Source organism: Capsicum annuum, chromosome 2, assembly GCF_002878395.1.
Source record: "Capsicum annuum cultivar UCD-10X-F1 chromosome 2, UCD10Xv1.1, whole genome shotgun sequence".
Lineage (NCBI taxonomy): Eukaryota > Viridiplantae > Streptophyta > Magnoliopsida > Solanales > Solanaceae > Capsicum > Capsicum annuum.
The window spans coordinates 59,425,445-59,437,472 of NC_061112.1; the positions used below are offsets into that span (position 1 = coordinate 59,425,445).

At 37.5% G+C, this 12,028-nt stretch overlaps 1 protein-coding gene and 1 non-coding gene across 2 annotated transcripts; one reads left to right on the top strand and one right to left on the bottom strand.

The window, feature by feature from the left end:
- The first annotated feature begins 331 nt into the window (after nt 1-331).
- On the top strand, nt 332-2,523 carry LOC107857561. The gene is made up of 2 exons (XR_007051927.1): nt 332-1,271; nt 1,373-2,523. It is a non-coding gene; the product is annotated as an uncharacterized protein At1g65710 (transcript).
- Nucleotides 2,524-2,638: 115 nt separating this feature from the next.
- On the bottom strand, nt 2,639-11,477 carry LOC107857563 (WAT1-related protein At3g02690, chloroplastic). The gene is made up of 7 exons (XM_016702363.2): nt 10,628-11,477; nt 9,960-10,007; nt 9,204-9,326; nt 4,221-4,370; nt 3,708-3,879; nt 3,560-3,620; nt 2,639-3,217 (listed from the first exon to the last, which is right to left on the bottom strand). Exons 1-7 carry the CDS (start codon nt 11,264-11,266, stop codon nt 3,115-3,117), a joined length of 1,296 nt encoding a protein of 431 aa, XP_016557849.1. The 5' UTR covers nt 11,267-11,477; the 3' UTR covers nt 2,639-3,114.
- Nucleotides 11,478-12,028: the final 551 nt, after the last annotated feature.

The window sequence follows — 12,028 nt, forward strand, 5'->3', positions numbered from 1 at the left end:
TTTTTTATTTAAAATTAATTATTTATAAATTATTTGGATAAAAATGACTTGTGTCCGCATTTTATTCGTCACTTTCCACCTCAACGGATAGTGTATTTCATGCACTAAAATTATTTTACTAATTCAGCAAAACGTGTCAAAGTGACACACTTGAAGACCACTTGAGTTGCCAAAATGAAACAATATTCACTTGAGGTGTTTAAGTGAAAAATGATACTTCGGAGACTGTGTATAAATTTTACCAAAAAAATATATGTATTTAGCCATAAATATATCATATCATACCATACCATACCACCGTTCAGTCCAAATAGAGGGGTAGATGTGGTTCCTTCTTGAAAACAAAGAGCCACTTTTGAGCCTTTCGCCACTTATCAGGGTTTTTCTCTACTGGTCTCTTCTTTTCCCTAAGATTTCATAAGTCTTTCCAATTCACTCTCTATTTTTGCGGTGAAAAGAAAATGGGAAGTTGTTTGAGCAAGAAGAGCCCTTGTTCTCCTCCTCCTCCTCTTCCTCTTGCGCTTGCTAACAAAAATCAAGAAACCAAAGCTAAAACCCTGGGGCTGGTAGAAAAGAAGAAAGTAGAGGGACATATAGTGAGAAGAGAAATTTTTGTTATCAAACATAGGATAAGCCATGAAGACGGAAATGATAATTTCAAGAAAGCAGCTGAATCAGCAGCACCATTGAGGAGGACTTCAAGTTGCACCAAAGAAGAAGTTGATGCTATTTTGGTACAATGTGGCAGGCTTAGCAAGAGTTCATCCCAGAAAAATGCTCTTTCATTTTCAGATTCTGGTGATAATACCAATTGCAACCCCAATACAAATAGGAAGTCGTTTAATTACGAGAGAAGTTGTGATTTTGACAATGAAAACAGCAGGGGAGGGAGCAGAAGGGCAAGCAGATCTCCTGTTAGAAGATCTGAATCACCAATTAGTGCTAATTTGGATTCTACTAATGACAATGGAATTGGTGTTAGACCAGGAAGGATGGTGTCTGTGCCTGCTATGGTGGACAAGAATGCTGACCTGATTTCTACAGCTACTATTCAAAGGATTCAGGTGAAGAGAAATGTGGGTGTTGCATCTCCTCGTGCTCGGTCCCGGTCGCAGTCCCCAAGAAAGGTGAATTCAAAGGCGTCAAACGATAACATGAATTTCCAACAGCAGCCATTGTTCCTTAGCCGCAGCAATTCCAGGAAAAAAGAGGTTTCTCCTTTCAGAAGAAATCCTTCAACTGAGATTGTGGTAACGGAACCAATGCCCCCGGTTGGCTTTTCTATTCACAAGCAACTCTTGAGATAGTAATTATGATTTTCTAATGATTGCATATAATTATTTGATATGATTATGGTATGGTTCAAATGCAGAGACTGAATGCAGTAAATATAAACAATGGCGAAGTTGTTCTGCGAGGAACTGAGGAAAAACTTGGCATCAGCAAAGAGACTCTAGATTACGGCTTTGCAAATGTCTATGGCAAAGTGAAGGAGCAGCAGCAGCTGGCACAGGAGGAAAGAGCACTGAGAACAGTTTCAGTGAATGCTGCAGTGGATGTGGTTGCTTCAGGATTCAAAACTCTACTGCCTGAGGGAATAAGAAGAAGCAGGTCACCGAGGTTATCCCAAGACCTAGACATTAATCTTAGAGTTCAGTCAAATCCTACTCAATCATATACTGAGTTATTGCTTGAGGACATCCAAAACTTTCATCAAAAGAGCAGAAACCCTTCATTTTCGCTTCCACCTTGTGTAACAAAAGCTTGCTCAATAGTGGAGGCAGTTGCTGACTTCAATTCAAGCACTAGTTCCAATCTATCAAGTGCTTTCTCTGAAGACAGAAGAATCAATTTCACAGTTGAGCGATTTAACAAGAACACCACTGCTTCTTTAGGAAGCAATTCTCAGGGCAAAAACAGGTCAGAGCCATACGTAGAGTCTGAGGTTGCTGTAAGTGATGACTTAATGGAGCCTCCCAGAACACAGAAGTATGCAACCTTCGGAAGGGGAACTGACGGAGGTTATATGGAAGAGCTGGAATCCTCAGAAAGCAGTAGTTTTGTTGGTTATCAGCGACGTAGGTTTTCCCCTTCGTTTCGAGAACCAAATTCAGCTGCCTCAACAGATTCTTGGGCTCCTCCAAAATCTTACAGTAGGCTGTATATGAATCCATTAGCCTTTCAAAAGTGTACAGTATCTGATCATGTCCCTGATATCGATGAAGGTAAAAGTAGAGTGACTGCAAAAGAGGGATTCTGACAACCAGCAACGTGGAATAGTTTGCAACGGTGGTGAACCTAGAGGACTTCACGTAACACCTATTGCTGCAGCAGAGGCTTCAATTTATTAGATATATGCAGTTTGTGTAGAGGATTGATATGTCGCTGTTGTGGTTGCACACTTTGCAACCTTTTAATCTCAGTGTTTACACAATCATTTACTTAAAGTAGCTGTGTCGTAGATATTGTTTTAAGTTCTCTGACAGACACATGGGGTTAATAATGGAGTTTTGCATTTATACAGATTCAAACTTGATACTAAGATATTGGAATATGCACAAATACATATGTTAAACTTGATGCTGTGGTAGCATGAGAGTTCTCTACACAAATCTACCAATTACAATGCTATCATTCCTGGATATTTTATCAAAGAAATTTTTATTCAAACTTGATACTAAGATATTGGAATATGCACAAATACATATGTTATAGCTGTGGTAGCATGAGAGTTCTCTACCCAAATCTACCAATTACAATGCTATCATTCCTGGATATTTTATCCAAGAATTTTTTTTTTACACCTAATGTCATTAATACACCATCTTGAATCTCATGCTTCACAATTTATGATACATGGCTGGACGGGGAACCACCTCCAAGCAAATTCCAGCCATCATATTAACTGGTGTGTGTTCTCGTGGTGGGCCTTAATATAATCTTGAAAGATTTTGTACAGAGTGTATTAACTGATGCGTGTTCTCGTGTTGGGCCTTAATATAATCTTGAAATATTTTCTACACAGTGTATGTCTCTTCTACAAAAGAGAGTAGTACGCTGCTGAGCTTTCTTCTCCATCCAGACACAAGGGGGATCAGTTGATTGCCAGCTATATTATTTGGCATCACTTTTGTAATTAACCATGTAAATTGCAGCCACTGTGACAAATGCTCCAACCAGTTGCACAGGTGTGAAGGTCTCATCCAAATATAGGGACCTGTATCGGAATTGAATAACTTAGGCAGATCCAAAAGGCAAGAATGTGGAGACCAAAAAGTGAAGATGGAACAACAACAACAACAACAACAATAAACCCACTGGGGAGGGTAAAATGTACGCAGTCCATACCGCTACCTCCAAAGAAGTAGAGAGGCTGTTTCCGATAGACCCCCGGCTCCAAAGTGAAGATGGAAACCAAATCAAATATATTCTGTTTTGAACAATAGTCCTAAATGTTCTTTTCTTGGAAGCACTTGCAAGTGATGACCAATTTATTGGTTGAGATCAAAATAACTTTCATCAGCTTGTTCAAGAATTAATCTTCTGACAGGAATCTTACCCAAAAATCGATGCAAACATTGGAGTTAAAAAGGTAAGGGAGCTGAGCTTTGTCAGGCTACCTGCAATGCTTAGTCTAGTCAATATTGGTTGTAACTAACAAAAATAAGGCATATTGCATCGTTGACAATCAGGGACCTGAATCTAACCTCTTGTTGCATTGTAGAAGTATACACCATAGCTTATGGCACTTCCAAAGATTGACGTATACAGCAAAGCCAACAAGTCACTAGATGTTAGTTCCATCAAACTCCCACTAATGATAGGTTCATGATTGAGAATTGAGATAGCCACCAGAGGAAGTCCCCCAATAACCATGTGCTGTAAATTGAGGTATCTGAAATTAGCTCTGCAGTTTGAGCATCAAAATTATAGAGTACTACTATTCTCTGGAACCATGTACTTGAAGGCTGATGAAGCACACTTAGTTTCCACTCATGCTATCATTGATTTCGATGTTAGAAGTGAAGTAATACATAACCAAGCCCGTTGCTAATTTCTGTTTTTAATCTATGAAGTAAAGCAACTGTAATTGGGAACGAAGACCACGTTTGTAGCCAAGTATGGTTTGATGACACATCCACTAGTTCTTAGCTATTCACTGTGACAAACCTGATCTACGATAATAAACTTCTACACAACAGTTAAGTAATTTGACTTACCCATCCAGTAGCCATGACTGGGTCCGAATATTTAGAAACCCAACGGACCATTACTGTGCCGACAGCCATGCTTTGTGCTGCAAGAAACATCCACCACTCTCCACTTCCCCAGAGTGAAAAGTTGCTATTATCAAAAGAGAGAGCAGGTACCTGTACGATTAACTCAGTTATTTAAAAGCTGTATTAGTTAATGAAAAAAGGGTAATACTCCCCCCTATTGCATTTTATATGGCACTCTCCCCCTTTTACTCTGTTCAAAAAAAAGAAATACCTTCATTTGGAAACTTCAGTTTTAACTTCCTATTTTACTTTAATTGGCATGCCTTATAACAACAGAAATGTCATGGCAGTGTTTAAAACTTCTAACAGTACTTTTCTCACAAGCCAAAAGTCTTCCTTTCTCTCTAAACATTGTGCCCACTCAAACACTGCCATATAAAATGAAATGGATGGAGCAAGATTTACGACCATCAAAGGGTTCTCCTATATTAGATATTAAGATTCTCTCCTTTCCTTATGTTTTGTTTTGGTGGGGGCTAACGGACTAATTGGACAGAAATCTTCAGTGAAGAATTATACTACTTTCAACGGATTAAAAGCTAGTAAACACAGAAATAACGAAAAGAGATATAAAATCATCCTCATCCCCTTTGAAGGGAGAATAGATTTTACGTGTACATAAGTGTATGCGCATGAAAATGAACTGAACACTCCAAAAGTTGTGTCAACATACATAAACCTATTCTTATATAGAAACTTTGGCAGGGCGCGCGTTAACATGTGAGGGTACTCGTAGGTTTTGGTTAATTTATATATATATATACATGTCCTACAAATCGTCTATCTATGTAAAAGTGGCACCCACAATCAAAAGCAGCAATGGGTGCACTAGTTTAGACACCGCGTCTCAAGGCCTTCCTGCACTTGTCACTCAAGATAATATCCCCATCTATAACAGAGTTTTGTGATCCTTTTTCACTTTGCCAGGGGCCTACACAAGTAGTCAATGACCCTCTTCCTTTTTCCAATTTTCTTCTCGTTGATAACCTTTATTAATTTTTTACCCTTGCTCCACTTCATTGCATTATGGCATAATGATGTCGCAGAGTTTTCTCCTCCAATTCCTCTTCTAAAGTTTAACTATTCTGTTTTCTTTTTTCTTTTTAAAGTTCATCTAAATGTTAAATTTAGCAGTTCACAGTTTTTTTGGTAAATAAAGTGAAAAATATTACCATAACCAACAAAAGAACAATACACCTAAAGAGCACACAAATAATCCAGCTCCCTTCTGTGAAGTTGCTGGTCTATTGTGCCTCAGAACAAACAAACTATACATTGCATCCTATCTATCCTTTGAATTAACTGCCTACAACTATAAGCTCCTTTTGTACATTTCTGATCCCCTAATCTTTCCTGAACTTCCTTTTTAATCAGCTGCATAAATAATGCTGCTTGAAGCATCAAATTCTGGAATTGCTTCCAGTTCCTGGCCTTACCAGGTGTGATAGATCAGTGCTCTCCTAATAGCAACTGCCACCTCCTTATGGAACACCTTCCATTTCATCTTCCTGATTCATAGCAAAGTCTGCTTAGATGTGAGGTCTCAGAAGGCAATACCCGACCAGCTATACAAGGCTTGTTGCACTGCTTTAGTCCATGCACATTCAACAAACAGGTACATTTGTGTCTCCACCTTATTCCCTGCACAAATATTGCATTTATTATCACCATGTAGCATGTTAAGCTTCTGAAATCTGGCCTTTGTGAGGAGTCTCTCTTGGTAGACTAGCCATACTATAAACCTATGTCTAGGCATCATGACTGAGTTCCAAACCAGGCTAACCTTCTTCATTCTTTCCTGTCTACCTTGCAAAGCATCATAACTCTTTGTGACTGAATATTCACCATATTCTGTCAACAAATAACTCCATTGTTATACCACTGTGCCATAGTACTTTTGATTGTTTACCTTCCTCCAATATCAGCTACAATCTGCTGGTGTGTGATTCCAGAAGTCAATCTTCTCATCCTTCATATAGATCCCATGGACCCATTTAACCCATAGCAGGTCTTTTTTTCCTGCTAACTGCCAGATAAGTTTGCCTGCAGATGCAATGTTCCAAATATTTGCTATTTTTAATGCTCAGACCTCCATTTCTCTTAGGTGAACACACTGTTTCCATGAAACCAGAGCAATCTTCCTCTTATTTGTTGTACACCCCCATAAGAAGTCCCTACACACCTAATTCACCTTCTTCATGATACTTTGAGGAAAAATGAATACTGCACTCCAAAATTATAGATTGAAACAGGACAGGCATAATTACTTGCAATCTTCCTGCATAAGAGTGTCTCCAGTAGTTACCCTGTTGGTTATCTCCTCAACAAGTGCAAACAATCAACCTTACCCCACTTTTTGGAGGACAAAGGCAATCCTAGATAACTAATAGGTAAGGTTCCACTATAAAATCCACTAATAGGTCGCTTCAACCCCAGCACAAAAGCAGCTAAATTTATCTGTGTTTGCCACCAAGCCTGTAACATCACTGAAATGGTTCAAAACCTCCATCACTCTTGTGATAGATTTTTCTTGGGCTTTAAAATTATCAAATCATCTGCATAGACCAAGTGAGTGAGTTGAGTGGTCTTGCACACAGGGTGAAATCTAAAGTCTGGGAGCTCACTCATTTTGTTCAGATTCTTGAGAGATATTCCATTATTAGGACAAATAACAATGGAGACATGGGGTCACCTTGTGTCAACCCTCTCTTCCCCTCGAAGTACCCATAACCCTCTCCATTCACCATGGCTGAGAATCTAGCCGAGGACACACAAGTCATCACAAGTTTAATGAAAGATTCTGGAAAACCATAACCATGAAGAGCCTCTTGAAAAAAGTCCCAACTTACCATATCATAAGCCTTTTTTAGATCGATCTTCATCAAACATCTAGGTGTTGTTTTCCTCTTATAATGTCTAAGAAAGATCATGGCATATTAAGGCATTATGTACTAATGATCTCCCCTCCACAAAAGCTGCCTAGTTGTCGGCTACTAACCATCACACTGCTTGTCTCAATCTACTGCAAAGCAACTTAGATATGCACTTGTACATGACACTGCAACAGGAGATAGGCCTCAATTGCCCTGCATTCTGAGGTGCAGTAACCTTAGGAATCAAGGAGATCATAGTAGCATTAAGCTGCTTCAACAATTTGCCTGTTCTAAAGAAATCTAGGAATGCCTCTGCCACATCATGTCCTATAACACCCCAAGCAGCTTGAAAGAAGTCACTCCCATAACCATCTGGCCCAGGACTCTTGTTCTTTTCAATGCTGAACACAGCTTTCTTCTCATCCTTCTCTGTATAAGCCCTTATCATGTCTAGCTGCTCTGTGATTCCCAGTACTCTTCCATACTTCAGAAAACTAGTAAAAGCTCTAGTTATGTGCTCTAATTTCTCCCTAGGAGCTGAGTGTAGTAATCAACCATGATCTCTGCTATAGCTCCTGGTCATGCTGGACCACTCCATATTCGTTTTCTAACTGAGTTGTTGCATGTTGAAGCCTTCTGTCCTTGATAACTGAGAAAAAATATTTACTATTATCATCACCAAATTTGATCCAAGTTGCTTTACTCCTTTGTTGCAAGAAGACCTCTGCCATGTAAGAAGAGTCTGAATTTTGTATACTGATGTTTTGTGCCTCGCTGCAGCGACACTGGGTTGAACTTGAACATATGAAAATGCAAAACCATTTTGATAAGGTTGAAATTGAGACAGTGCCATAAACTGATGGGGAAAAGCTTGAATTAGATTCTTTTTATCTTTTGCAGCATTAAAATAAAAATAAAAAATGTGAAACAATGGTAAAGTATGCTATTCAAATCAATTTTCTGCAAATCGAGAAGCGTGTATGTTATCTGCAATTAAAATTTCGAAAGGGGTTTCCCCTTTTTGAAAAATATGTGCTAAAATGTGTGTTTTTACGTATGACTTGTCTCGATAGGTTGAAAACTCAATAAACCAAACAGAAAAAATAAGATCGTCTGAACCCACTTAATGCACTATTTAGACTTATTTAACATTTTAGTGCGCCTGGAACCTTCAATTCATAAGGGATTGGATTCAAAATCTTATAACTAAGCTCCATGCTGTCCAGCAATACATGCACAAAGCAAAACCCAAACTCTCTATCAATGTCTCCAATCAACATCACTGTGTGTCTTTGGATGACAACATATCCAGAAAAAACTTGAGCATCTGCAAAATCTAGAGCATGGACACCACTTGAAATTCAACAGTCAGTTTGACTCGTGGAAGAGGAACGAAACTGGTCAATTCATTGAAAGATGAAGCACTTACATTGCCCCTCATGTTGATTGATTGGTATGAGTGGAGGAAAAAGAAATCAGATTACGTCTTCCTTTCTCCATTTGTAAGGGCTTAAACATGCCACGAGTTCAATTTTATTCTCTAATCAAATGGCTTTCACATACTCTCCTCCTACACTTCCTCTTTCACCCTATGTTGCTCAGACTCTTCAAAAATGTCAACGGGTTTTTGTTGGAATCTCCAAAAGTAGTGTAATTTGGAGAATCTAACACGGGTGTGGCATCAAAAGTGAAGAGTTCGTGAAACTTAGCTTTCACCTCAACCAAACAGATGTTCGTTTACCTAGTCTCCTGTTTACAATGAATCCCAACAGAATCATGAATTTGGTAAAATCTCTGCTTAAAATTTCAAATTTCTGATACGTAAAATTTGTCTCTGGTATCATTTCTTAGTTAAAAATAAAGAATAAAAATTTTCTGGTATCATATTCTTCAATGCTGCTTTTTTGACTTATTTAAGGCAGAAACACATGCCAAAGATGAACCGATTGGTATTCTGTTAATTATCATCCACAGCCTCCAGAAGGGGGACAAGCCCTAGCCATTCACAATTATGGGAAAAATAAGTACAGAAATTTCCTGATAATATTACCTCAAGGAGTAAAAGGCCTATCACCCCGAGCACAAGACCTGCTGCTCCGACAGAACCTATGGACTCACCAAATAACAAAGCTGCAAGCACAGCCACCGTCAAAGGCTGTGAATCTATTATCACCTGAAATTACAATAAAATCTTGTTAAAATTAGGTCCACTAAATCATTTGAATATCAACTATTACGTCCTTTCTTTTAGATGCACCAATTAGTTTAAGAGAATTGCTAATTGATCCTTCACTTACTCGACATATCATGCAATTACTTGGTTATTTATACCACAAAAGTTAAGAGTTCATAATCATACATCATTAAATTTAGAAATATCACTCAGATGTTACAAAAATATATTTATACAAGGTGAGCGATGTTCACGGAAACTCAATGCAGATTTGAACTAAATCTGCTATATCATTTTCTTCCTTTTGCGTTGTCTCATCTCGTGCAGCAGGAGGTTGAATAGTCTAAGAAGATGGCATAAAATCAAGGATCAGTAAAAAAAGCCCCAGTTAGAAGGTTGAATGCTGAAGTTTCAACATTCTATACAGTAGAAAAAGTATACAATATCAGATCTACCTGCTATGGAACGAAAATGCAAGTTACATTTTGTACAGCACAATCACTTCCAACTGCCTAGGCATGATGTTTCTTCATTATAACATCGAATATTTCACAAAGAAAAAAATTCAACACTGTTAAATTCAATATCTGCATAATACAGCAAATGGAAATGACAAAGTAAAATTCATCTTACACTGCCCAAGCCAGCAGATGTCCTCTGAAGTCCTTCTGCAAGAAATCCCTGTCCATCATATAAATCTAATGAGAAAGATAGTTGGCCCAATGAAAAGAATTTTGTACTTAACTGAAAGGTTAAGCCAACAAACATAGGTAAAAATGTAGAAATCGAGTCAACAGTCTGCTTTCCTAATGATAAATTAAACCAACAAAAAGAGCAATCCTGGTTTTTCAAAGACTACCTATTCCCCCCTTTATCAGATTTCATTGTAGTGCTAGTGCCTAGTCCTTGTACACCGCTATTGAGTTTACATGGTGTTTGCGGTCAAACTCATTTCGTAACCACCTAAATAAATCAATTATTCCCCCGTTTCAATTTGCCTGTCTTACTTTTCTTTTTTAGTCCGTTACAAAAAGAGTGTCTCTTTATTCTTTTGACAACTTTTTAATTTCAACTTTCTACATGACATGACACGTCTAATACCACAAAAAACCTTTTGATACATTCTCACTATCTTTAATTTAAAACCACAAGATTCAAAAGTCTTGATACTTTCTTAAACTCTATGCCAAGTCAAACCAGAAAAACAGATTGAAACGGAGGGAGTTTTCAACTAGGACACAAATATGTAAACACCTATCTTAGCTAAAACAACTATAGATCAGAGAGTGGAAGAAAGATACCTGAAAACAAGTTGCATCAACAAGAGCAAAGAGTGTAATAGAGAGCCAAGCAGTAAATCCAGACGGGAAATTCCTACCCTTTGAAGCAGCAAAACCAACCAACATTAAACCAGCTGGAACTAACCTAAATGCAGAAACGAAAAAAGGGCCAGTCTTCGGCAAAACCTCCTTCATTGCTACCATAGCAGTACCCCAGAAGAAGAAAGGAGAAATTAACAATCCCCATTCCAATATCGTTCCCAGCAACTCCAGCCCTTCATCTCCTTTCACATTAGAGTCTTTGGAGGAAAATTCGTCAGAAGGGTTCACTACACACTCCACGTCTAGTCCAGTTCCTACACACTCTACTTCTGCTGATGATGGTGGTGGTTTCTCTTCGACCCCGGATTCATTGGCCTTAGGAGTTAACTTTTTTCTGCGGGAATTAATACGCAGATTATTCTTGGACGACCCTCGTGGTTCGGCCCTTTCCCCAAACCCGCGTATAATTCTATTTGGGTACTGTCGAAACTCAGGCTTTCTATGGTTAAGTGAGTGGGGATGGAATAAAGTTGGAGGTAAAGAGGAGGTTTTGCAGAGGAAATTTGTTGGAATTGTAGCGAGTGAATAGCAGGAAGAAAGAAGTGGAGTCGATGCCATTATTTTTTTCCTTCCTTTCTTTTCTTCTACTTATTTTATTAATAATTCAAGTTTCCTGTTTTTATAGTTTCCACAGAGCCAGAAGAAAAAAAAAAAGGCAAAGGAATAAAAATGATGAATATTAAGGACAGGATTTGAGAAAAAGAAGGGAGTACTGAAATTATGATGGGCTTGTCTCATCCAGTTCAAAACGCCTAATTAGATGTCCATTGAAATGTACAGGATTGGAATTAGGGCAACTTACATAAATTTCTAAATGTGATATTTCATAAAATTTCAATTATTTTATTAATAGTGATGAAATTAACAAGATATTTATTTAAGAAAATAATAGATTCTCTTTTATTTACTATAATTTTTTATTTAAGGAAAGATATCTAATTTTTTTTCCTTTTTTTTAGATTTAATTTAGGTGTTTTAATTATATTTCTCTTTTTCGTCTTTAATTACGAAAGGTATGTTTTTTTTGTTTTTTTCTCTTTTTCCGTCTTTAATTTTAGTCTATTTTTTTTAGATTTAATTTTAATTATGTTTTAATTCTACTTTTAGTCTTTTTTTTTAAATATTATTACTTTTGTTTCCTACACAGACTACACCAGTACCTTTCATTCATAACATATGAATCACCTAATAATTAAAATAAATAATTGTATCTACCATATGAATCACAATAATACCATATATATCACCCATTAATATCATATCAATCACCTAATAATTGAAATAAATAATTGTATCTACATATGAATCACCATAATACCA